Genomic DNA, 27,560 nt, shown 5'->3' on the forward strand with positions numbered 1-27,560 from the left:
TGGGCATCCTTGTTTCACTCCTGATCTTAATGGGAATGGATTTAGTTTATCCCCATTGCAGATGATATTAGCTGATGGTTTTAGATATATACTGTTTATTATTTTTAGGAACGACCCTTCTATTCCTATGCTTTCTAGTGTTTTTAGTAGGAATGGGCGTTGTATTTTATCAAAGGCTTTTTCTGCATCTATTGAGATAATCATGTGGTTCTTGTTGGTTTGCTGAGACAATTTCTTAAAAAGCAAAATTGGTCATATGGAAAAAGATATACAAAAGCAATGAGGAAAATAACTTTTTAAAAGGCACAACTGGTTATATGGAATCAGAGAGGGCAAATGTTAGCAAACACACCCACATGAGAGAACTGGCCTAAGAATCCTTCAAAGCCTTCCCCCTCCCCCCCCCCCCACTAGCCTGGCGCCAATCTCAGGGTGTTACCTGGGGTTCAGCCTTCTGCAAAAGGTTATTTAGAGGACCAGAAATGAACAGCAGTGGGGAGCTTTGCCTTGCTAGTGGGAGCCACCTGCTGTTCCCATCCCCCAAGCCGCTATTCAGACTATCTCTGCAAGGCTAGAGACAGCGAACCAAGACGGGCAGGGCTTTCTCCATTCTTCTGCCTGTGGCTCTTTCCTCCTATCCCCCTGCAGACCCCACACCCCTCCCCTGATAGGGTCCCACTCCTGAGCCTGGCGCAGGAGACCCTCGGGAGCCTGGACACGCCCACATTATTTCTTTTTCCCTTCCTTTCCGGCAAGGGTAGGGAGGGGAGGAGAGAATAATTTTGTGTCTCTCAAACTGTTTTAGAGCCAAAAAGAGTTTGTAATTCGGGACCCCTAAGACCCCCAGGATCCTTTTCTTTCTTCTTCATAGTCAGGAGACAGTGCCCTAAAGTGGGCGAGAACAGGAAGGAGCAGCCCTGAGACCAATATTTCCTACCAGGCTCTCTGGGGGGCCGAAAGGAGGAGGGGGCTGGACAGGCCCCCAGTGAAGGGGGAGGGCATTAGAGGTGGGGCGGGAGGCGGAGCTCAGACAGCTAGCAGGGAACAGAGGAAGCAGGGCAGGGTCATCCCCCAAGGAAAGGGCGGGGCAGTCCAGCCCACGAACCACCAGCAGCGCAGAGGTCTCTGGGAAATAGGAAGTCAGGCGGGATCTCTACCCATAGCTCCTTCCTCCCCTTGCAAAGATTTGTATGGCTAGGAACATCCTGCTTCCCCAAATGAGTGAATGACTAATTAGTTTATGACATTGTGGAACTGGGACCGCGGGGAAAGGAGCGACGATCACAGGGGGAGAAGAGGTCCAAAGTGGGGAGGATTCAGCGGTAGAGGGCATAGCTCACGGCGAACCGCAAAGAGCATTACTCCCCCACGGGTTAGAGCTGGCAGTCCCAGGCAGCGTGGATCCCCTGGGATATGTGTGTGGGGGGCGGTGTTTGAAGTCGTGAATTTTTGGGGGGGAGGAAAGACCAGCTCCCGCGGGTGCCGCCTTGAGGCACATTCAGGGATACACTCCGATCTGCTCAAAGTCGGGACCCCCTCACGGCTCTGGAGTTAGGCAGGGCTGGATGAGGTCCGGAAAGGACCTGGGTAGGGCAGGAGCTGACCCGGAGGGACTAGCCGTACCCGGATGACAAGCTGTTGGCAGGCTGCGAATTTCGTTACCGGAAGATACGATGTGTCCATGGGGCTGCTCTGGTCTCTGGGAGGGTTTGGGTGGCAGTCAGCTTCCCCTTTGGGATCTTGTCTGTTAAAACGTCCTGACTGGGAACAGAAAAAGATACAATTTTCACACGCCCTGGAAGGACCCAGGAGTCCTGCTTTACTGCTCCTAGGACCCAGACACCCTCCCCCCTCCCCGTCCCTCGGCTCCTGCTCCCCGTCTTTCAAATGGTCCAGCCCCATGAAAGGCAGCAGAATCCCAGGCACGATCCTGGCTCTGAGCTTCAGGCTTCCCCTGCTCATCCCTGACAGTCTCAGACCCCTCCCCCTGTTGGAGAAGACTTGTGCTATCTCCTGAAACTTGGGGCCTTTGATCTGTATTTAAACACATCCCCTTTTGTCTTGGGGTGGGGGTGGGGGTAAGGTATACTCCTTTACCCCCACTTTAGTTGGTGACTCCCTCACTGCAATCCCTCCATCCAAGTGAATGCCCCTTGTTGCCACTTGGGCAGTCCTCACTTTCAGGTTACCCCAAGCAGGCTCTCTTCAGGCTAAATAGGAAATACTGACCAGAGAGAGGGCACTAGAACTGGGAGGAGTTGAGGTTGCAGGAGGTGAGATTCTAGTTTGGACTTTAGGGAAACTGGGGAGGTCACTGGTCTGAGCTGGGGAAGAGAGAGCATTCTGCCTGCCCAAGGGGAACAGATTGGGTGGTGGTGGTGGTGGGGAGCAGGAGGTATTCCTGTTAATGGAACTACCAGGAGGCTAATCTGACTAGTTTCCAGAATGTTTCAGGGAGGAAGTGGAAGAAGCTTGGAGGGGATGGGTCCTAAAGGGCTTTGGATGCCCGAGAGTACTGGGGCTTTGATCCTGGAAGAAATGGGGATTTTTACTAAGCAGTGGGTCAATGAGAGGCCCTGCACCTGAGCAAAGTCACCTCAGGGGCTGAAATGAGAGCAGGAATAAAGGGAGACTAGGAAGACCCTCCCAGAGTGAGCTGCCCAGAATCAAGCAGGAAGTCTTGGTCCTCAGATTCCTTTGCTTTCTTTGCTGGATGGGAAATCTCTCTTTTTCCTTGCAGCTTCCTCACTCTGCCTTCCCTTGGAGCTGCAATCTCACTGTCTTCTGGAGGTCACAGGTAGGTCTGATCCCAGCTGCCCCTCTCCCCATACCAGGCTCCACATACTGACTTCTGTTGGCTCTCCTTACCATCAGGTCTCCTTCTCTTCATCTAACCTACCTTCATCTCTTTTCCTCTTTCATTTTTGTCATGTCTGCAGTCCCCCTCCACAGATTTACCATTAGGTCACACATTTCAGACCTACAGACTTTGCCCAATGTAAGGGTTAAAAATTAAGGATGGACTAAATATATGAGTGTGGTTGCTGAAATGAATATATCTCAAGTCAAAATGACTTTTTTTTTTTAATATATTTTATTTGATCATTTCCAAGCATTATTCGTTAAAGACATAGATCATTTTCTTTTCCTCCCCCCCACCCCCCATAGCCGACGCGTAAGTCCACTGGGCATTAGATGTTTTCTTGATTTGAACCCATTGCTTTGTTGATAGTATTTGCATTAGAGTGTTCATTTAAAGTCTATCCTCTGTCATGTCCCCTCAACCTCTGTATTCAGGCAGTTGCTTTTTCTCGGTGTTTCCACTCCCATAGTTTATCCTTTGCTTATGAATGGTGTTTTTTTTCTCCTGGATCCCTGAAAGTTGTTCAGGGACATTACACCGCCCCTAATGGAGAAGTCCATTACGTTCGATTATACCACAGTGTATTAGTCTCTGTGTACAATGTTCTCCTGGTTCTGCTCCTCTCGCTCTGCATCACTTCCTGGAGGTTGTTCCAGTCTCCATGGAACTTCTCCACTTTATTATTCCTTTGAGCACAATAGTATTCCATCACCAACATATACCACAGTTTGTTCAGCCATTCCCCAATTGATGGGCATCCCCTCGTTTTCCAGTTTTGGGCCACCACAAAGAGCGCAGCTATGAATATTTTTGTACAAGTCTTTGTGTCCATTATCTCTTTGGGGTACAGACCCAGCAGTGCTATGGCTGGGTCAAAGGGTAGATATTCTTTTGTCGCCCTTTGGGCATAGTTCCAAATTGCCCTCCAAAATGGTTGGATCAGTTCACAACTCCACCAGCAATGAATTAATGTCCCTACTTTGCCACATCCCCTCCAGCATTCATTACTTTCCTTTGCTGTTATGTTAGCCAATCTGCTAGGTGTGAGGTGATACCTCAGAGTTGTTTTGATTTGCATCTCTCTGATTATAAGAGATGTAGAACACTTCTTCATGTGCTTGTTAATAGTTTTGATTTCTTTATCTGAGAACTGCCTATCCATTTCCCTTGCCCATTTATCAATTGGAGAATGGCTTGATTTTTTGTACAATTGATTTAGCTCATTATAAATATGAGTAATTAAACCTTTGTCAGAGGTTTCTATGAAGATTTTTTCCCAATTTGTTGTTTCCCTTCTGATTTTAGTTATATTGGTTTTGTTTGTACAAAAGCTTTTTAGTTTGATGTAGTCAAAATTATTTATTTTACATTTTGTGATTCTTTCTATATCTTGCTTGGTTTTAAAGCCTTTCCCCTCCCAAAGGTCTGACATGTACACTATTCTGTGTTTACCCAATTTACTTATGGTTTCCTTCTTTATGTTTAAGTCACTCACCCATTTTGAATTTATCTTGGTGTAGGGTGTGAGGTGTTGATCTATTCCTAGTCTCTCCCACACTGTCTTCCAATTTTCCCAGCAGTTTTTATCGAATAGTGGATTTTTGTCCCAAAAGCTGGGATCTTTGGGTTTATCGTATACTGTCTTGCTGAGGTCGTTTTCCCCCAGTCTATTCCACTGATCTTCCTTTCTGTTTCTTAGCCAGTACCAAATTGTTTTGATGACTGCTGCTTTGTAATATAGTTTTAGGTCAGGGAATGCAAGGCCCCCATCATATGTGTTTTTTTTCATTAATTCCCTGGATATCCTTGATCTTTTGTTCTTCCAAATGAACTTTGTTATGGTTTTTTCTAAATCAGTGAAGAAGTATTTTGGTAGTTCAATGGGTATGGCACTAAATAGATAAATAAGTTTGGGTAGGATGGTCATTTTTATTATATTGGCTCGTCCTATCCATGAGCAGTTAATGTTTTTCCAATTGTTCAAGTCTAGTTTTAGTTGTGTGGCGAGTGTTTTGTAGTTGTGTTCATATAGTTCCTGTGTTTGTCTTGGGAGATAGATTCCTAGGTATTTTATTTTGTCTAAGGTGATTTTGAATGGGATTTCTCTTTCTAGTTCTTGCTGCTGAGCTGTGTTGAAGATATATAGAAAAGCTGATGATTTATGTGGGTTTATTTTGTATCCTGCAACTTTGCTAAAGTTGTTGATTATTTCAATTAGCTTTTTGGTTGAATCTCTAGGATTCTTTAAGTAGACCATCATGTCATCCGCAAAGAGTGATAACTTGGTCTCCTCCTTGCCTATTCTGATACCTTCAATTTCTTTATCTTCTCTAATTGCTACTGCTAGTGTTTCTAGTACAATGTCAAATAGTAGAGGTGATAATGGGCATCCTTGTTTCACTCCTGATCTTATTGGGAATGCATCTAGTTTATCCCCATTGCAGATGATATTAGCTGTTGGTTTTAGATATATACTGTTTATTATTTTTAGGAATGACCCTTCTATTCCTATGCTTTCTAGTGTTTTTAATAGGAATGGGTGTTGTATTTTATCAAAGGCTTTTTCTGCATCTATTGAGATAATCATGTGGTTCTTGCTAGTTTGCTTGTTGATGTGGTCAATTATGTGGATGGTTTTCCTAATGTTGAACCAGCCCTGCATCCCTGGTATGAATCCTACTTGATCATGGTGAATGATCCTTCTGATCACTTGCTGGAGTCTTTTTGCTAGTATCCTATTTAAAATTTTTGCATCTATATTCATTAGGGAGATTGGTCTATAGTTTTCTTTCTCTGTTTTTGACCTGCCTGGTTTTGGAATCAGTACCATGTTTGTGTCGTAAAAGGAGTTTGGTAGAACTCCCTCTTTGCTTATTATGTCAAATAGTTTGTATAGTATTGGGGTCAACTGTTCTCTGAATGTTTGATAGAATTCACAGGTGAATCCATCAGGCCCTGGGGATTTTTTCTTAGGAAGTTCTTTGATGGCTTGATGGATTTCAATTTCTGATATGGGATTATTTAAGAATTCTATTTCCTCTTCTGTTAGTCTAGGCAGTTTGTATTTTTGTATATATTCATCCATTTCTCCTAAATTGGTGTATTTATTGCCATATAATTGGGCAAAGTAATTTCTAATGATTGCCTTAATTTCCTCCTCATTGGAGGTGCTGTCCCCCTTTTCATCTTTAATGCTGTGAATTTGCTTTTCTTCCTTCCTTTTTTTAATTAGATTGACCAGTACTTTGTCTATTTTGTTTGTTTTTTCAAAGTACCAGCTTCTTGTCTTATTTATTAAATCAATAGTTCTATCACTTTCGATTTTATTAATTTCTCCCTTAATTTTTAGGATTTCTAATTTGGTTTTCTGCTGGGGGTTTTTAATTTGATCGCTTTCGAGTTTTTTCAATTGCATTTCCAATTGATTGATCTCTGCTCTCCCTTGTTTGTTAATATGAGCTTTCAGGGATATGAATTTGCCTCTGATTACCGCTTTGGCTGCATCCCAAAAGGTTTGAAAGGATGTTTCGCCATTGTCATTTTCCTTGATGAAATTATTAATTGTTTCTATGATTTCTTCTTTAGCTAAACGGTTTTGGAGTATCATATTGTTTAATTTCCAATTGGTTTTAGATTTGGTTTTCCATGTACCATTACTAATCATTATTTTTATTGCCTTGTGATCTGAGAAGGCTGCATTCATTATTTCTGCTTTTTTGCATTTGTGTGCTATGTTTCTGTGACCTAATGTGTGGTCAATTTTTGTGAATGTGCCATGTGGTGCTGAGAAGAAGGTGTATTCCTTTTTATCCCTATTTATTTTTCTCCATATGTCTATTAATTCTAATTTTTCTAAGATTTCATTCACTTCTTTTACCTCTTTCTTATTTATTTTTTGATTTGATTTATCTAAATTTGATAATGGTTGGTTTAAGTCTCCCACTAGTATGGTTTTATTGTCTATTTCTTCCTTCAATTCTCCTAGTTTCTCCATTAGAAATTTGGGTGCTATATTATTTGGTGCATACATGTTGATTAATGATATTTCCTCATTGTCTAGAGTCCCTTTTAACAAAATATAATTACCTTCCCTATCCCTTTTGATCAGGTCTATTTTTGCATTGGCTTTATCAGATATCATGATTACCACTCCTGCCTTCTTTCTATCAGTTGAGGCCCAGAAGGTCTTACTCCATCCTTTAATTCTGACCTTGTGGGTGTCAACCCGCCTCATGTGTGTTTCTTGAAGACAACATATGGTAGGGTTTTGGATTCTAATCCATTCTGCTATTCGTCTACGTTTTATGGGTGAGTTCATCCCATTCACGTTCAAAGTTATGATTGTCATTTGTGGACTCCCTGGCATTTTGATTGCCTTCCCTAATTCTAACCTTTTCTTCTTCGGCTCTACCTTTTAGTCCAGTGATTTACTTTGAATCAGTCCCCCTTGTCCCCTCCCTTGATGTTTCCCTTTTTAGTCCCTCCCTTTTTGTTCCCTCCCCCTCCCCCCTCTCTTTCCCTCCCTTTTTGTTCTCCCTCTCCCCCTCCCCCCCTGGGTTTTCCCTTCTCCTTACCCTTGTTGGGTAAGATAGAATTCAAGATCCCAATGGATCTGGATGTTTTTCCCTCTCAGAGTTGATTTCCCTGAGATTGAGGTTTAAGTAAACCCCCCCCCCCTCTCTTCCTCTCCTTCTTATAGGAGTTTTCTTCCCCTCCCCTTCCCCTGTGAATCTTTGTGTGAGAACCATTATTCTATTTGGTCTTTCTTTACCCCCTATTTATACATTACATTTTCCCCACATATTAGTATACATAGGTTGATATAAATGTAGTCCTTATAGAAGAGAGTTTGAGTAAAAGAAGATAACATTTTTCCCCTTTCCTTAATATTTACCTTTTCAGGTATTCCTTGCTCTTTGATTTTCGGTATCAAACTTTCCACAGAGCTCTGGTCTTTTCTTTGCAAAAAGTTGGAAGTCTTCTATTTTGTTGAATGCCCATACTTTCCCTTGGAAGTATATAGTCAGTTTTGCTGGGTAGCTGATTCTTGGTTGGAGACCCAGCTCTCTGGCCTTTCTGAAGATCATGTTCCATGCCTTACGATCATTCAGAGTAGAACTTGCAAGGTCTTGGGTGACCCTGATTGGCATTCCTTTATATCTAAATTGTCTTTTTCTGGCTTCCTGTAGGATTTTTTCTTTTGTTTGATAGCTTTGGGATTTGGCAATTACATTCCTGGGAGTTGTCTTTTGGGGGTTTAGTGTAGAAGGTGTTCTGTGAGCTCTGTCAGTGGATGTATTGCCCCCTTGTTCTAGAATCTCTGGGCAATTTTCTTTGATTATATCTTGTATCACCATGTCCAGTTTGGTGTTTATTTCTGGCTTTTCTGGGAGTCCAATTATTCTTAAATTATCCCTTCTCCCCCTATTTTCCAGATCTATCACCTTGTCGGTGAGATATTTTATGTTCTCTTCTAATTTCTTGGTATTTTGGCTTTGCTTTATTAATTCTTGCTCTTTTACACGATCATTGTCTTCCAGCTGCCTGATTCTGGCCTTTAAAGCCTGGTTTTCTTTTACAGTTTGGTCAAACTGGTTTTGTAGATGCGTGAATTTCTTTTGCATTATTTCCAACTTTTCCTCCCAGAAGGCTTCCATCTTTTTGGTCATTTCTGATTCAAATTCTTCATAGGTTTGTGGAGAGTTTCCATTTCCTTTGGAAGGTTTTGGAGCATTTTCTTTTATATTATCTTCTGTCTGCTCTGTATTTTGTATTTTGGCTCCATAGAATGTGTCCAAAGTCGCCCCTTTCTTCTTATTTTTCTTGGTATTTTGGGGCTTCTGTGGTTCTGTGGAGTTTGTCATCTCTGAATGTGGAGGATTAGCTTTTCTTGTCTCTTTCTGGTGTTCAGGGGCTTTAGTCCTGGGCAGATAGTTCTATGAGCTTTCCCTGGGTTAAACTGAATATGCCTCACTGGGACTGGAATGGAAGGGTCGGACCACGAGGCCACACTCTCCCCCTGGCTCGATTTCGGGAAGTTGCCTTCAGAATCGCTGGCCGTGAGGCTGTTTCGTCGGCCTGCGGGGGGATGGGCTGCCGCTTCCCCAAGCTCCGAGAGCACAGACTTTCACTGAGACTTGGATAGCAGGATCCAGCCCGTGAGGCTGTCTTGCCCGCCCTGAGGGTTGCTGTTGTTTTGACCAGCTCTCTGCAGCGGAGGCCCCAGGCAGTAACTTTCCCCCCGGACCGACCAGCTCTCTGCAGCGGAAGCCCCAGGCAGTAACTTTCACCCGGACCGACAGGCTCTCTGCAGCGGAAGCCCCAGGCAGTAACTTTCACCCGGACTGGGACTTGGGTAGAAGACCCTGAGGGTTGTTGTTCCTCAGACCCTGCTCTCTGAGCCCGGCGCGGCTGCCGCTTCCGGGAGCCTTGGACTCTGCGCTCCTACCCCTGAGGTCCGAGGGATCTCGGGTTCTGGCTTTTAAGGGGAGCCGTACCTTTTGAACCGGGTCCAGGTCCAGGAGGAGGGTTCCCAGGGTCTGTGCTGTTGATCGTTTTGAATTTCGGCGCCTTAGGAGCTTCTAGTTTGAGATCGGTCGGGAAGGGTTTTCCGGAGATCTGAACTTCAGCTTTCTCTAAGCCGCCATCTTAACCGGAAGTCCCCCAAAATGACTTTTATAGCAGTTTATTTATAAAATCGAGGGAAAGAGTGAAAGTAGAGAAATAAGAAAGAGGGTAGAGTAGGAAATGTAGCTTAACCAGCTAGACATCTGCTCAGGTGCCTGGCTTTGCTCTGGAAGGGCTCCAAAAACCCAGCAGGAGGGCCCAGAGGTAACACCCCAGAGGGAGGCCTGTCTGGTGTTAATCTCTCCAGAATTCAAGAAAAGAAGGTCAACTTTTTCCATTCACCAATTCAAAGTAAAGTGCAGTCTCACCAAATGATCTTTCATCAGCCTTCATAACCTCTAAAGATCTCACAAGAAGTTGCAACTACTTTTAAAGACCTTTTTTCCCCCATCACTCCCTGTGCCTTCCCCCTACTTTAAAGGGACCAATTGTCATTTTAGAATTTTCTTAGGATTGCTCAGTGAGCAGTCAGTTGTTTCTGAGTTGTCATCCACTTTAGCACTTGGGTTGCGGATCTCCCCCCACTTAAGCATAAAGTAGGGGAGAATTGATCCATCTTCACACCAAAGGATGCTGTGGCATGTCTTTCAGCCTTCCCTTCAGGACCCAGGTGTCCTATCTCCCTGGCATAACTTCTGATTAGGGATTCCATTGTCCTACCTTCATACCCAGCCCCCTGTAAACATCCATGAGTTCTTTCTTCCTGTCTATTCTGAGTTAATCAATCAAGAACTTGAAGTAGCCCTTCTTAACCCTTAGTAAGACTCTTAAGTGGAAGAGTTCACAAGTCACCAAAAGGTCCCACAGACACAGTCTGTGCAGTGCCAGACAAATTTGGGAGCTGATTGGTTTCTGTGAAGGGGGAGAGACAGGAAGTGACAGGAAAAAGGACTTTAAAAGATGAGACTGGGAAGAATTTTCAACCATTTTGCCCTGGTGGCTCATGCTGAGGGATGGCTTCTAGGACTTGTGCTCATTCTGGGATGGTGAGCCTGGCTGAAGGGAGAGTTGGAGGCAGTCTCTTTTTCCTGGACTTGTCCTTGACTGGAGCTTTCTGCACTGGATTGGCTTGCTGGGTGAGTTACCAGAACCGAAGGAGGAGGCTTGCATTGATGGATTTCTGGCTGGAGATCCCACCTGGACTTCCATGTGGAGACCCGGAACTTGAGGGAGCCATTGCTGGGGGCTGAGCTGGACTTCACCAGAGCAGCACGTAGAGAGGTAGACTAGACCTCTGTCTCTGCCTTCTTCCTACATTTCCCCCTTCAATTCCTCTACCTCGTTGTAAATAAAAGCTACTAACAGTCATTTTGACTTAAGGGCTAATATTTTATAATTGGCAACAACAATCTTACTTTCATAATTCTTAACTCTATTTGTCAAACCCATTTAATTAAAATCAGTTTTTAAATCTTACATGCAAGAGTGCAGATTCTTTCCTTTCCCCCCTGACCTTCCCCTTGTTAAGAGTTTTCTTAATTCTTCCCTTTTTCTCTTTAAGAGGCAAAGGAGCAAAAGGTTTGTATGAGCCCCTCCGCTGGGCAGTGCCAGTGGATGACCCTTAGAAGGGTGTGGCTGGCAGTTGGTAGGTGACTTGCAGACAGCTGAAAAGATGCTTTTGTCTCTGGGTTCCCCGGAGAGCAGAGCTGTCTGTCTGTCTCTGAGGCCAACTGGCAGTTGGAAAAATAACTGACAGTGTGTATAGAGCAATGAATTTAAGGAGGTGGAAGGTGATTGATGCTGATTGATTCACTCAGATGGTTGGTTAGGTTGTGGGTATATCATTAGAAAGGCAGAGATAGGCCAGGCCTGGCCTGGCAGAAGACACTGTCCTGGAAGACAGATAGATTTAGGGGCTTTTAGAAATGCTTCGTGAGGAGTGGGACCTTAGGTATAGGCATCAGAGTTGTCTCACTCTCCTCCTTGCTCTTTCCTCTCCAAACTTTCCTCAGAATAAACTAAGTGTTTTATGTTTTACTGAACTGCTCTCCTGACTGTTGTTCAAACTCCTACCAACATTTTAACCCTTCACATCCCATCCATCGCCCTTGCTTTGGAGCAGATTCTCTAGCAGACCCCAAGCATTGGGCTCCCTGTCTCCAGTTTCCCTTCAAGGATGCCTGAGCTCTACCACAGAGCCTCTGGAGTCCTCCCCAGCTCCTCCTTAGACTTCAGGGTCTACTTACCTCGTTTCTCCAGCCTCAGCTGTCCAGCTGGAACACTACCACTGAAACGTCTCTGACTTTCTGGCCACGACTCATGTGAAAATCATCTTCCCAGTCCCTCCCTGTGCTCCCCTTATTCATACTTACTGATTTCCTGCTCCATTTTTGTCAAAGCCATCCAGCCCCCTTCCCTGCCAGGGGTCTGAAGACTGTTTTTTTGCCCACTCTCAGATTTCCACTCCTCATTTCCTGGAGGTTCCCCTCCAGAGCAACCTCCCTCCCCCGCCTTCCCTAGATCAATGAGTCAATCTATTATCTAGCTAATGGGTTACTTTGGGCATCTAGGTGGCATAGTGGGAAAGATAGGAATTTTACAAAATGGAGTTACTTGGGCTACTTTGCTACCTCTACAGGGATCCTGGAGTCAGGGAGAATGGCCTCTGAGAGTGACAGACTTACAGCCCAGGTGAGTGTATTTCAGGCACAGATTTGACCAACGTCAGCCAATGAGGTGAATTTCATTCATTATAAAGAATTTATTTTGAAGATGGCAATAGCTTACTTAGAGATCATTTCTTACATAAAATAGGCTTGAAACAAAATGCAGGAGGAACAACACTTTCCTGCTCTCCTACTGTATTTTCAAATGATTTCACTGGCACTTTGGTATCTCAGACACTAATGCTTCCCCCAGAATTACTGACCTGCCATGTTTGATTTCTCCTTCTTTAAAATTACTGACAAAGACAACCATTTCACTCAGTTTTCATTGCCTCAGGATCATGTCTTCGCTCTCTTTCAGATTAACTATCAACACACAAACACACAGATTCATGAATTGTGAACATGCCTGAAGCCTAGTCCTGAAGGTTTCCCCAAGTCTGTGCTTTGATCAGAAGAGAAATGGTGCTACTCATTTCCTTCTGCCTCAAGTCATACAAATTTTCCAAAGTCAAAAAGGCTTTTTTGTATTGTGATTAAAGGCAGAATAAAGGGTTTTTTCCCCACCTTGGTCTAGGCAATGAGGGGGTAGAAAAGCTCTCCTCTATGCCAGCACTATCGAAAACAAGGACAAAAAACATGGCATGCCCTCCAGGTCCTCCCCTCCCCCCAGTCTGATGGAGGAGGTAGACCTGCAGCTATGTGTGGGCAAATAGGCTCTATGTAAGGTTTGTGGGAGGTATTCTGAGAGGGAAGGTCCTGACCAAGAATCATTTGTTCAGAAGGTGAAAATTTAGCTGACAATTGAAGAATGCTCAGAGGCCACAATGAGGATGGAGAACATTCTAATCATAGGAGACAGCCAATGGAAAGGCACTGAATCAGAAATCAAAGATCAGTCGAGAAGCCAATTTCCTGGGGTCAGAGAGGAATAAGGTGTAAGAAGACAGGAAAGGGGGTTGATCGTTCTTCTATGAACCTAACATGTGCCATTAGATCCTGTCACAAAAATTGTGAGTCATCAGTAGTCATAGCCTGAATAAGACACCCAGATAGGGACAGTATTGATTTCAAATCCATTCCAGAGTATCACCCATACAGCTGCCTCTATCCTACCGGCCCACAGAGTCAAAGGGGTTTTAGGTAAGACCAAGAATGACCTAAAGACTTTCAGAAATAGGGCTTTTTTTTTTTTTTAAAGATTAGCTTCAAGTATTCAAAGACCTTTATCAAAGCTATTTGTACTTGACCCAGGAGCAAAATACATTCTTTATCATCTTCCCAATACCCAGTGGTTTGGGTGACTGCTGATTTATAATGCTGTAGTACTGTTCCCACTATATCCCAGCATTTTTTCCTCATTTTGGTGGAGTTAGTTGATATTTTGTTTTTCCAAATAATTTTTAAGACTTTATTCAGCCCTATTAAATATCCCTTTCATCATGTTCAATGGAAAGAGATTTTTCTCTCCTGTATTTTATTTTTTATTTTATTATCTCATAATTCTGTTCAATCTGAAGCTTCTTCTTTGAGGAAGAAGTTTACGTGAACTCAACCTCCTCCCCCTCTGATGAGAACTTCCAAGGCTAAAATGGCTACTAAAAGAAAAACTCTCATAAAATATTGTCTCAGCATTTCCTGTAAGATTTTAGAAGAAGCTAGGACAACCAGACCTTGACCCATCTTTAACAATTAACGTGATCTTTTCAAAGTGGGTATGTGCCCCTTATCAGAGACCTCAATAAATAGCTTGGACTCATAAATGTACTATAGTATTCATAAGAGATAATAAAAGAAACTGGTCATTGCATATGGAAGCTGTACCTCCTTTCTTTGAAGAAATTGTCAATAATGATCTTTCATTTCTGTGCTGATGGCCAATTAGAAGATTTCTGCCTTGTTCTTGGTTCCATATTTATAAACATGTAGTAAAACCCCAATTGGAGGCTATTAAGCCAGAAACAGGGCCATTTGACCCATTCTTATCATCAGGTCACATGCCCTGTCATAATAATTTTTTAGCTGAGACACCAAAAACTAAAAATCTCCAAGCAAAAAAAAAAAAGGTTATTGAGAGGACTGGTCTCACAATAAAGCCAGAATCTGGTTAGCAACCAAAGACAACTAGCCTTGTGAATGGCCCCCTCATATAGTGCTGCTATACAGAGGTGATGTCAGTAAAAGCAGGTGTCCAACCCAAGGACATTGCCCAGCGTGTCTGGGTCCTGGATCTTAGTCCCTGGATCTTGGTCCCTGCAATGGCCAGTCATGCCATTGATGTCACCTCCACCTTAGCCCAAAGGTACTGCATGCCTTGAGGAGTCAGCCGCAGTCAGCATACAAATAGGCTCTTCTGAACAGTTAGGAGGCTACACTAACCTGTGGGTGAAGCCCAAGTCTTTGGCCCAGTGTCCCCCAGAGCAGATGAGAAGGCTGTGCAGATCGATCAGCTAGTGTGAGGGGGCGGGAAATATCTGTACCAAATAGCTCTAGAGTAATAGAGAATTATAGAATATCACCATCATAAGGGGAATGGGACTTTCTATTCACAGCTATAAGCACTGAATATTCTCCCAGCTACTACATGGTGCTACATTTTTTAAAGGATTGCTTTGGAATTGAATTTATGCAAGTTTTTTTGAGCTTTGGGAGATTGATCCCCAGATAGTATATTAATATTTTAGTTATTTGAAATAGGATTTCCCTCTCTATTATTCCTTTTTTCCTTTGGTCAGTTTTTATTATGCACTCCCTCTGTTGCTTCCTGAAACCATACAAGACATTTCCTAACCAATATATATGTGTGTATGTGTGTGTGTGTGTGGTTTTTGTCTCCATCTGTAAGGCTTAAAAATGTTAACTGTTGGCCTAAATTTATAAAAATGTAGTCACTGAAATTATTATTCAAGTCAGAATGACTTTTTATGGTAGTTTATTTTCCAAAGGAGAGAGAGAAGGTAAGGGAAACTTGAAAGAGATATCTAACCTCACAACCTAAGTATTTTGCTCCGGGCCCCAGCTTTACTCTGGCAGGACCCAGAAGCCCCAGCCTGGCGGGTGTAGGGGTAAATTAAACAAAGACTCTAGCCACAAAACCTCTCCAGAGAACAGTCCCTCCATAAAGCCAGAAAAAAGTCAGCCTTTGCACTTACCCAGGTGGTATTCCTAAAGGAAGATTGAAGAGCAGTCAGAGGTCCTAAGCTATAGCTCCTTCTAGGTCAAGTTTGAAGGCCAAAGAACTGGTCACAGGAAGTTCTTGCCACTTTTAAAGACCCTTCCTTTTGTGACATCCTGTGCCTTCCTTCCAGTTTACGTGGACTAATTGCAGCTATAGCTTTGCTTAGGACTGCCAGGGGGTAGTCAGTTGATTTTTATTGGTTACCCATGAGAGCATAGTGGGTCACAAACCTCCCCATACTTAAGGATAAGTGGGGCATATACATTTGGTGATTAAATCTAAAAAATATACAGGGGAGAGTTAATCCCATCTTTATATACCTATTAGTTCTTTCTCTGAAAGTGAAATTCATAAGCTCTTCTTCAATTATTAATACTGTAAATATATATAATGTTCTCTAGGAACTACTCATGTTATTCTTCATTATTTCATGGACATCTTTTCAAGTTTTGTTTTATTTTTAATTGCTTATCATTTCTTATGGTGTGGTGGTATTCTATCACAAAAATACACCATATTCATTCCCCAGTTGATGAATATCCCCTTGATTTCCATTTCTTTGACAACACAAAGAGAACTACTATAAACATATTGGAACATATAGGTTCTTTTCCTTTTTGCCATGATTTTCTTAGGAAAAATACCCAACAGTGGCATTACTGGATCTATGGATATAAACAATATTATCATTCTCTAGACATGATTCCAAATTGCTTTTCATAATGGTTGGGTGAGTTCATAGTTCCATCATGTGTATTGGCATCCTTATTTTCCAACACATCTTATTCCTTCTTGTAACTAGAAATGAGACTGATTTTTGAGGAATCATTTTATAACATTAAGTGTGCTTAATCTCTTTGCTGTCTCATCTGATATCTTCACTTATTCCCTTGGATATTTCAAGTTAACCATAATACCATCAACAAATAGTTTGAGCTCTTCTTTACTTATCTTGATTCTTTTCATTCCTTTTTCTTATATTAATATTTCCTAGCATTTCCAGAAGAGTGGAGAAAGTAGGCATCCTTCCTTCACACCTACATTTATTGGAAATGGTTCAAATATATCATCATTTCATGTGATATTTGCTTTTGGTTTGAAATGAATATTTGTAAGACAAGACAATCAGCATTCCACATTGAGCAAAGAACAGTCTCTGACAGAGACTAGCTAAAGAGAGAGTGGGGGAGGAGCAAGAAGAAAAAACTGAGATTTCTAGGAGAGAATCAGGCTTGAAGGTCCATGTGGCAACTTTCTTCCAGCTACGAACCTGAGGAGGGAGTTGGATCTTGAAGCTGGGAAGGAGACCATTTCTTTGGAAATCTACTGTCCCTTCTGAACCCCTAAATACTTCTAATCAAACTCTCCATGACAGCAGTCCAAAGTCCTCAGTGGGTCTGTGGATTAGGACTTTTTGAAGGGAGCCATCCACAGATCCCTTCCAAGGATCCCTCTTTCTGTTTCTCTCTCCCTTACCAGTCCCAGGACTCCTATATTCGAGTTAGCTTGAGAATAGGGACTAGGAGGCAGTTGGCAAAAAAGAGGGGTACCCCCAGAATTTGGAGGGCCAATCTGCTAGAGGGGACAATCTATAGGGCTTCCCTGTTTTACCACTTTACTATCTGATATCCTCGACACCCCTTCCCTGCTTGAACCCCAATAAATTACCTGATATTTAACATTTAGACCTAGGGCAGTCTCTAAACAACATAGTTAAGGGGATTGAAGATTTGGGGAGGTCACACCTCACCCCAAAAGGGGGTTGACTTCTAGATCCTAGGGATTCAAGATTGCCTGACCCAAGGAACTGACATTTTTCCTTGGCAGTTGAGTAGTCCTAAGATCCTGAAAGGGACTGACAGTTAATGTCCCTGGGGGAAGCAGAAGCATAAGAAATCATCTTGCCTCTCAAGGATAGATTGGACCTCAGGAACCCTGGGTCCTTCTGAGGGAGGCATCTTGTTACCACACTGAAGCACTTCCTCTCGAGTCTCCTGTCCTCCATCTCCCAAAGAACATTCTCTGGGGATACATATTCCCCATTTTCAAGGAGATAGGATTTGGCTTATCTCCCCTCAGAAGGAAAGGAGGAGAAGAAAAATCTCTTCACTCTCTCAATCACATTCCCTCTTTCTCCCCTTCATTACCATTGCTTCTCCTAATCCCTCTATTACTTGTTTTATGATCCTGAAAAAGGTCCCACTTTTAAAACCACTCTTTTTGTGGTGGCAAAAAATTGGAAAATGAGGAGATGCCCTCCAATTGGGGAATGGCTGAACAAATTGTGGTATCTGTTGGTGATGGAATACTATTGTGCTGAAAGAAATAGTGAACTGGAGGAATTCCATGTGAACTGGAACAACCTCCAGGAATTGATGCAGAGTGAAAGGAGCAGAGCCAGGAGGAGATTATACACAGAGACTGATTCACTGTGGTACAATCAAATGTAATGGACTTCTACACTAGCAGCAATGCAATGATCCAGGACAATTCGGAGGGACTTATGAGAAAGAACACTATGCACATCCAGAGAAAGAATTGTGGGAGCAGAAACACAGAAGAAAAACACCTGCTTGATCACATGGATCGATAGGGATATGACTGGGGATGTAGACTCTAAGTGATCACTCTAGTGCAAATATTAATAATATGGAAATAGGTTTTGATCAATGACACATGTAAAACCCAGTGGAATTGCTCATTGGCTATGGGAGGGGGGTGAGAGAATGGAAGGGAAAGAACATGAATCATATAATCATGGAAAAATATTCTAAATTAATTAATTAAATAAAATTTTCATATCAAAAATAGAAAGAAAAAGGTCCCACTGCATCTATACTTCCTATTGTATTTTTGATATAAAAGAACTTTGTACTTTATCCAAAGCTTTTTCTGCATTTCTTGAGGTGATCCTGTGGTGTGGGATATTTTGGGTTTTATTTTGATTATTGTGTACTTTTCCTATTTTTTGAACCATCCTTTTTATTCCTGGCACAAATGAATGATTCCTTTAACACTTTGCTGTGATTTTTTTGATAAGATTTGGTTAGAAATTTCTGAGACAATGTTCACCAGTGATATTGGTTTGTAGTTTACAGTCCTTGTTCTCTCAATCCTCTCTGTAGCCTTTCATGCTTTTGGCCAATCTCTCTTCCTTGATATTCTCTTCTCTTTAGGTTGCTAGGACATCAGTCTCTCCTGGTTTACTTCCTTCCTCTCTGATCTCCACTTCTCTGTCTTTGCTGGATCTTCCTCCAGATCACACCTTATAAGAGAAAGTTTAGGATGAGCATCTCCCTCAGGGTCCTAATTTTAGTCCTCTTCTGCTCTGCCTCTAGATTTCTTTCACTGGTGATCTCATCACCTATCAGGGATGTAATCAGCATCCCTGCTGACGAGTCTCAGATTGACATTGTCTGCCCTAATGTATTTGCTGACCTCTAGGCTTGCATGCCAAATTTCTATACTGATATTTCAAACTGCATGACCTGTGAACATCTGAAACTCAGTGTGTCCAAAACAGAAACTGTTCTCTCTGTATCCGACACAACCTCCACCTCCTCTACTATACCCTCCTCGTCCCTCAGACTCAAAACCATAGGAGTCATCTGACTCCTCACTGTCTCTTATCCCACGTAACCAATATGGTACCCAGACCTGCCAGTTTCACCTTTGCAACATCTCTCCAATATGCCCCCTTCTGTTCTATGTCACTGCCATCATCCTGGTGGGGGCCCAAATCACATGGTGCCTGGACTATTAAGACAATGGGTGGTGGGTCTGCCCTGCTCAAGAGTCTCCACTCCAGATCATTCTATATTCAGCCACTGGAGTAATTTTCCTACAGTGCAGATCTGGTTGTGTCATTCCCCTACACCATAGGCTCCAGTGAGTGGCTCCCTATTGACTCAGGGATCAAATACATAATGTTTGGCTAGCCAGTCTTCTTATACCTTATACCTTATATGTATTCTTTAATCCAGTGGCACTGGCCTTATGGATTTTTTCAGCTGCAGGTTTGTTGGTTTTTTTTAACCCCTTCCCTACTTTCTAAGAATTGATACTAAATATAATTTCAAAGGCAGAAGAGTAGGAAGGACTAGGCAATGTGTGGGTTAAGTGATTTGCCCAGGTTCACAGAGTAAGGAAATGTCTGAGGCCAGATTTGAAACCTGAATATCTTATCTCCAGACCTATTTCTCTATCCATTGAACAGTTGAACTGCCCCAAAATGGAGAGTGTTTTTGAACCCTTACTTTTCATCTTAGTATTAATTCTTATGTAGAAGAGCAAGAAGGACTAAGCAATCTGAGTTAAGTGAATTGCCCAGGGTCACCTAGCTATGAAGTGTCTGAGGCCAGATTTCAACCCGATTCCTCCTGAATCCAGATCAAGACATCTATCCACTGTGTGGTCCAGCTGCCTCTGGCTCCAAGCATTTTCAGTGGCTGTACCCTATGCCTGGAATATTCCTTTCTTCCCAGTTCAGAATACTAACCTCACTTCCCTTAAGTCCTTATTGAAAACCTTCTACAAGAACCCTAACTGTAACCCTAGTGAATTAGAGTGCCTTCATTCTTTTCAATATCCCCTGTTCCTCCTATACAGACCTTCCTTGATATATATATGTGTGTGTGTGTGTGTGTGTGTGTGTGTGTGTGTATGTGCATATATATATATATATATATATATATATATATATATATATTGCAGCATGGTGCTGTTTGAGCTTTCTTGAGAACCAAATTTCAAGTTTTCTTTCTAAAAATATTTCAGGTTCCTCTTCATTAGTGAACATTTACTTTTTCTAGCCAGCATTGTTAAACTCATATTCACATTTAGTTTTAGAAAATTTAAAGTCTATAATCACAAAATAACTGAATTAAGAAAAACTGTAGATACTAATATAATCATGAGGGAGTTAGGGGATTTCACAGTCATAAACCCATAGTTAGACGCTCCTTGATATAATTCCAATGTGAGAGCTATTTTCTCAAAATTCCCCATGGCTCTTAAGGGCTATGGTTTCAAGTGTGGACTCTGACACTCATAAAGGGTTAGGGGCCAGACCTTGTCTGTGTTTTGGTTTCCTTCTGAATTTGATGAGTCAGATTATTAATCCTGGCATGTATTTCAGGCCTATGTGCTATGAATTTTGATGATTTAGGAGGTGGTGACATTCAAGGATGTGGCTGTGGACTTCACTTGGGAAGAGTGGTGCCTCTTGGCCCCTCCCCAGAAGGAAATGTACAAGGAGGTGATGCTGGAAAATGCCTGGAACCTTCTCTTTGTGGGTAAGGACAATTACCCCTGTTAATGAGTCTGCAATCCAATCAAATATCTTCACTAGTAGTAGACAACATTTGGAGCATTTATCAGTTATGAGAAAGGGAAAAATACTAGTTTCCTGAGTCTAAGAAACAAGGATTTCCTGCTGCCTAGTTTTCCTATAAAATAACTTGGCATATGAACTTGGAGATGTCCTTTGGTGCTCTTGAACTGTCTCTTTTCAAGTCTAGGGAGCTTAGATCAAAAATTAAATCCATGTTCAAGAATCTAAGAGATGGAACTAATCTCAAATATTCTTTAGTCTCACCTTTACCTGGACCTGAATTTTGCCTCCCAAACAAATCTCTGAAAACTGTTTAGGCAGGTTTTCCTTAGAACTTCTTTATCTTTAGAATGGATCTAGTATTTGGAATATTTTTCTCTTCTTTTATAAACTTTTAGCTCATAGGTCTTAGGTGTCCCTAGTAGAGCAGACTTGTCCTTAATGTTTCTTCCTATTTACCTCAACCTCCAGCACAGCTGATGAGAAGTAGAAGGAAGGAAATAATCATTTATAATGACCTGATCCTGACCAGGTGCTCTGCCAGGGGTTTCCTTTATATTATGTCACTTTTTCCCCACACAATTTTCTCCATTTTTACAGTTGAGGAAATAGAGATTCGATTAAGAAGCTTGTTCTGAGGCCCACACATAGTTATTGTTTGTGGCCTTATTTAAACTGACACCTTCTTGACTCTAACCATTGTATTTCTAACTGCCTCTCATTTTGTAATAATGGAAAACTATGGAATGAGTACATCCTTCTACCAAGGAAATGCACCAGAACCAAATTTTCTAATTCCAAATTGGTTTCATGATCCTCTCCCTCCCCTTCCCAAAAATAAATGCTGTGGAAACTGTTGTTCAGGAGTCCTTGTAAGCATCCTGCTTACCTTCCTCTGTCATTGTCAGGAATAATGAACTAGCTTAGAAACAGAATGGGGACCAATGAGGATTTGTTGAGTCACCCAGTAGAAGAGGCAGAAACTCCCCAAATGAAAAGTACACAAAGTTTATCTAAGTTTCAGGGAGTGAGGAGCAGTTGGGGGATAGAATAAGAGCTGATCCATCAAGGTCCCTTTGTCTGGACCTTCAGATTGATCCAGAACAATAACCCTTTTATCCAGCTTGTGCTTAGGAGTTTCTGCCAGAATGGAACCCAGCAGGGTGGGGAGTGAGGAGTGGGGCAGAGCATTTGGCTGTTGCTCATTACAGGTCTCACAGCAGGAAAACATGGCACATCCTATCCTGGGTTCCTTGTATTACAAAGGCTAAACCTCACGGAGAGATTCTCTACATGGAGTAACTGGATTCATGTGCCTTTTCCTAAAGATAAATTTCTCTCCATCTTCCTCCCTGATTGATTCTCCATGACCAGGGCTTGCAGTTTCCAGAGAAGATGTGATCTCTTATTTTGAGCAAAGGGAAGCAGCATGGATGCTAGAGGAAATAGACCTGAGAAACTCCTGTCAAGGTGAGTAAAGCAATGTGAAGAGTGAAGAATCAAACTCTCTTTGTCTATCATCAGCAACTTTTAAGTTAAGCAATCAAAAACTTATGTACCCCTACTTAGTATCTTACCAGTCACTAAGTATGAGAGTTCACAAATTACTTGCTAGAGTGGGTGACAACTCCAGAAGCCTCTGCCCCAGCCCTGGGCAGTGCTAGGCAAATTGAAATACTAGAATTGGTTCCTGTAAAGTGGGAAAGAGAAAGGAAGTGATGAGGAAAAAGGCCTATAAAAAGTTCTGAACTTCCTGTCCAATAGACTTCTCTTTTGGAGTTCTTCTTTGGAATCTCTGTTCCTTGGTTCTTCTCCTTTGGGTTTCTTTGGAGTAGGTCTCCTTGGGGCTTTTGCATTTTGACTTTGACTTGGATTTTTGGGCCTTTCAACTAGAGTTTTTCACTTTGGAACTTTGACTTTTGGCTTTGGAGCTTCTTGGAGTTGGGGACATTCTTGTTGGGTTCATGGCATCAACTGATGCCATGGTGAGGTTAGCTCACAAGGGTTTTTCTGCATTGGGACCTTGCCTGGATCCTGCCTGGCTTGCTGGTGAGTGTCTAGGATTCCCATGTGTAGATGGGAAGTCTTTTGGGGCGCTAGATTTATTTCACCAGATCTGCATTTAGGGTAGTTTAGATAGTCTCCTTACCTCTTTCCCTTCCACATTTCCCTCTTTTACTAATATTCAAATTAAACAAAATCATTCAAAGCTGCTAATAGTTTTCCTGACTTAAGGGATAATAATTGATGACCACTTTTTATAACTCTCTTATTTAGTCAAAACCCAAATTTAATCATTATAGCGAGAAGTAGTGTGTGAGAGCTGTGGTTACCAGAGATTTCTATATGCCATAGTGAAGCAAGGGCTAGATTTGAGGGCATGAAGACCTGACATGGAGTTCTTTTTCAAATATTTTTAGCAGTGGCTTCTTGGACAAGTCACTGAATCCCTGAGCCTGTGTTTCATATCAGTAAGATGGAGTTGGACTGCATGTCCTTTGAGCTCTTCAGGGGATCAGTCTATAACCTCATAAGAAGTCATTGTTTAGGATCAAAGAACCTGAAACTGCAAAAGAGGGTTAGGTTATCTAATGTGAGCTCTTCATTAGCAAGAAATGAGTATTAATGCTTGTTATGTGTCAGGTCCTATACTAAGTTATAAGGGACAAAAAAAAAAACAACATGTAATGGATATCCCCTGTTCTCATGGAGCTCACCATCTGCTATAGGAAACAGCATGCCAACAATGCTGTAGAAACCCTCCAGGTTGTGTGACCCTGGGCAAGGCACTTAACCCTCATTGCCTAGCCCTTACCACTCTTCTGCCTTGGAACCAATACACACTACTCATTCCAAGACAGAAGTTAAGGGATTTTTTTTTTTAATAAAGGGATGATGGGCTCACGTTACTATATGAGATATATTTTTAAACATGAAAAAATGCCATGTCTTCATTTAAATTCAGGAGAAGGATTTTATTGTAGGGGAAAGAGGCAGTCAAAGAAAAGTAAAGTCTTAAGAAGTACGAAACAGAACAAAATCTTTCATTCCCTGAGTGAATGCAAAAAAATGGTATTTATTTTCTTCATTTGATCTCAGATCCTGCAACAACAACAAAAAAGTTTAAAACCAATCATGAAGGAAATTGTATAATGCTTAAGGATAAGCAAGATCATGAAACAATAGGAATATTTAGTATATGTACACATTCTGGTATCATATCTATGAGGATAGAATTGAATGTATAAGCAGTGAAAACAGAAGCTAAAAGGAAAAAAACAAAAGTGAATTGTCAAGTACTATGGATAGAGCATGCCCAGTGACAAGATTTGGTCTGAGCTTCTGGGATTTGGGTCAAGTCCCTCAGCCATCCATTCTGAGGTCATGATCTGAGATAGGAATATAATAATGCCAGCCTTACTGAAATCACAAAAAGCCAATGTGCTGCTATGTGAGGTTCTTTGTTAATTAAATTGTTCTTTTGATTTGAGGTAATGATATATTCAAATGATGGATAGTATCCATTTAAGTTGGAAGACTTTTCTTATTACTTGAGGAAATAGGATATAAACCAGTTTATGTTCTGATAGTGGAATAAATGAGATATATTAATATATATGTGTGTGTGTGTATGTGGTGATGTATGTATGTTTTACTGTTTGTTTCTTTTAGAAAAAGAGATGAAACCTGAAATGAAGGAGACTCCAATAGAAGTGAGCCTCCCTGTGGAAGAAATGGGCCAGCATAGATTCATGAGTGATGGTCCTGATAACTTAGCTACGAGAGAATTTGGTGTTGAAACTCAAAATTCATCCCTTATTGAATATCAAAGAAGGCACACTGAGGAAAAATCTAGTGAATGTAATCAGTGTGGAAAGACTTTTATGCACAGGGTCAGTCTTGCTGTACATCAGAGAGTCTACACTGGGGAGAAACCTTATGAATGCAATCAGTGTGGAAAGACATTCAGTCAGAGGTCCCATCTTGCTGTACATCATAGAATCCACACTGGGGAGAAACCTTATGAATGCAATCAGTGTGGAAAGACATTCAGTCAGAGCTCCCATCTTACTGTACATCACAGAATCCACACTGGGGAGAAACCTTATGAATGCAAGCAATGTGGAAAGACATTCAATTGTGGCTCTGATCTTGCTATACATCAAAGAATCCACACTGGGGAGAAACCTTATGAATGCCATCATTGTGGAAAGGCATTCAGTCAGAGGTCCAATCTTGCTGTACATAAGAGAATCCACACTGGGGAGAAACCTTATGCATGCAATCAGTGTGGAAAGGCATTCAGACTGAAAATTGATCTTGCTAAACATGAGAGAATTCACACTGGCGAGAAACCTTATGAATGCAAGCAATGTGGAAAGACTTTCAGACTGAGATTCAATCTTGTTACACATCAGAGAATCCACACTGGGGAGAAACCTTATGAATGCAATCAGTGTGGAAAGACATTCAGACTGAGATTCGATCTTGCTAAACATGAGAGAATCCACACTGGGGAGATACCTTATAAATGCAAGCAATGTGGAAAGCCATTCAGACTGAGATTCAGTCTTGCTACACATCAGAGAATCCACACTGGGGAGAAACCTTATGAATGCAAACAGTGTGGAAAGACATTCAGTCGTAGCTTCAGTCTTGCTACACATCAGAGAATCCACACTGGGGAGAAACCTTATGAATGCAATAAGTGTGGAAAGATGTTCAGACTGAGATTTGATCTTGCTAAACATCAGACAATCCACACTGGGGAGAAACCTTATGAATGCAATCAATGTGGAAAGACATTCAGACTGAGATTTGATCTTGCTAAACATCAGAGAATCCATACTGGGGAGAAACCTTATGAATGTAATCAGTGTGGAAAGACATTCAGTTGTAGCTCCAGTCTTGCCATACATCAGAGAATCCACACTGGGGAAAAACCTTATGAATGCAGTCAGTGTGGAAAGACGTTCAGTCGTGGCTCCAGTCTTGCTGTACACCAGAGAATCCACACTGGGGAGAAACCTTATGAATGCAATCAATGTGGAAAGGCATTCAGACTGGGATTCAGTCTTGCTACACATCAAAGAATCCACACTGGGGAGAAACCTTATGAATGCAAACAGTGTGGAAAGACATTCAGTCGTAGCTCCAGTCTTGCTGTACATCAGAGAATCCACACTGGGGAGAAACCTTATGAATGCAAACAGTGTGGAAAAACATTCAGTCGTAGCTCCAGTCTTGCTGTACATCAGAGAATCCACACTGGGGAGAAACCTTATGAATGCAATCAGTGTGGAAAGGCATTCAATCAGAGGTCCAATCTTGCTGTACATCAGAGAATCCATGCTGGAAAGAAAACTTAAGTCAGTCAATGTGGAAAAACAATCACAATGAGTTCCAGTCTTGCTCATCATCAGAGAATCTACACTGGTGTGGTGAAAATTTATCACACCCATGCAAAAACTCGAAGGTTTATTGAGAGGAGGCCAAACTTCCATTAAAGTTGTACCCTGGTTCAGGTCAGGACCAGAGACCCCAGGCCTTAGGAAATAGCCTTTTTTTATAGAGAAGTCTGATGATGTCCTGTCCCAAAAGACAGACTGAATATAGAATTTTTTCACATGGATAGATTGTACAAGTGCTGATGATATCCTACCCTAAAAGACAGACTGAATACAGAATATTCATGTGGACAGATTGCACAACATCTGAATAAGCTAGAAAGTGTCAAAAATACTATCACTGGCAACTGTATATCTATTATTATTATTGATCTTTTCGGTAAAGGGTTAGGATTTAATTATTTTTTTCCACTGACAACTAGGAGTCAGCATTTCGATGGATGAATGTATGACTTACAATTGCACCAGAGATAATTTTGGACCAAAGAGCATCCTTCTACCTCCTGTATTATGATCTTACAACACGGTTTGGTGGGCTTGTTTGGAACCTTTGATTTTCAGGATAAGTTAAAAAAGCTTGTCAGAAAGATTTTTATACCATCCTTAAACTATATTTTCTTAGCTAATGTTTATAATTCCTTTGAGGCAAACTATATTATCTGTGTTATAATGAAAAAAGCTGATACCATTGTAATCATAAAAGGGGTTTAGGGGATTTCACATACACACTGGTAAGAAACTTTATGGTAAGAAACAACATGGAAAGACATCCAGTTGGAGCTCTAGTCTTGCAACTGTATAAATAGAATTTTGCTCTCCAGAACTCTCTTTCCAAATTTCCCATGTTACTTCTCACCTCACATGCTGACATAGGGAGGATACATTTTTATGTAGCTCTGCCTTCTTGCTCTTTTCCCAGGAACACAGTTTGTGGAGGTGGGGTGAGTGCCAGGCAGGAGAATTTCATTCACATGGCTTTTACCCAGGCTTTTATTTTTGTTCTTTCATTTCTCTTACTTCAAGTGACTATTAATAAACTTTACAAAATATAATACTTGTAATTATTAGATATTAATTTAAATCTAACACTATACATCAGAGAATCCACATGAATGAGAAACCTTATGAATGCAAGCAACATCAAAAGACATTCAGGCAGAGCTCTGATCTTGCTTTACATCAGCGAATCTCTGGTGGTGAGGAACTTTATGAATCCCATCAATGTGAAAAGATATTCATAGTGTGCCCCAGTCTTGTACATCAAAGAATCAACACTGAGGAAAAATCTTATGAATGCAAGCAATGTGGAAAGGCATTTGCATGGAAGTCCAGTCTTGTTCTGCATCAGAGAAACCATAGACTTTCACATAGAGCTTTCATCTTGCTCAAAATCAGACAATTCACTCTAATATGTCATAAGCCATATGAAGATTAGGTCCAAATTAGGTCTAATGACTTATACCTAAAGTGTGATGCCATAAACAAATTAAAGTGAAAGCACAGAATAGTTTTCCTTTCAGACTAATTTACTGATAAAGGAAGAATT

The 27,560-nt window shown here is 41.6% G+C and overlaps 1 protein-coding gene across 1 annotated transcript in view; it reads left to right on the plus strand.

The window, feature by feature from the left end:
- LOC100016764 (zinc finger protein 420-like) overlaps positions 1-27,066 on the plus strand; it is a 70,410-nt gene extending 43,344 nt beyond the window's left edge. Inside the window, exon 6 of the mRNA XM_016424880.2 lies at positions 24,476-27,066. Coding sequence (XP_016280366.2) covers positions 24,476-25,975 — 1,500 coding nt within the window. The 3' untranslated portion in view covers positions 25,976-27,066. The remainder of the gene's footprint in view (positions 1-24,475) is intronic.
- Positions 27,067-27,560: the final 494 nt, after the last annotated feature.

This window comes from Monodelphis domestica, chromosome 8 (genome assembly GCF_027887165.1).
Source record: "Monodelphis domestica isolate mMonDom1 chromosome 8, mMonDom1.pri, whole genome shotgun sequence".
NCBI lineage: Eukaryota > Metazoa > Chordata > Mammalia > Didelphimorphia > Didelphidae > Monodelphis > Monodelphis domestica.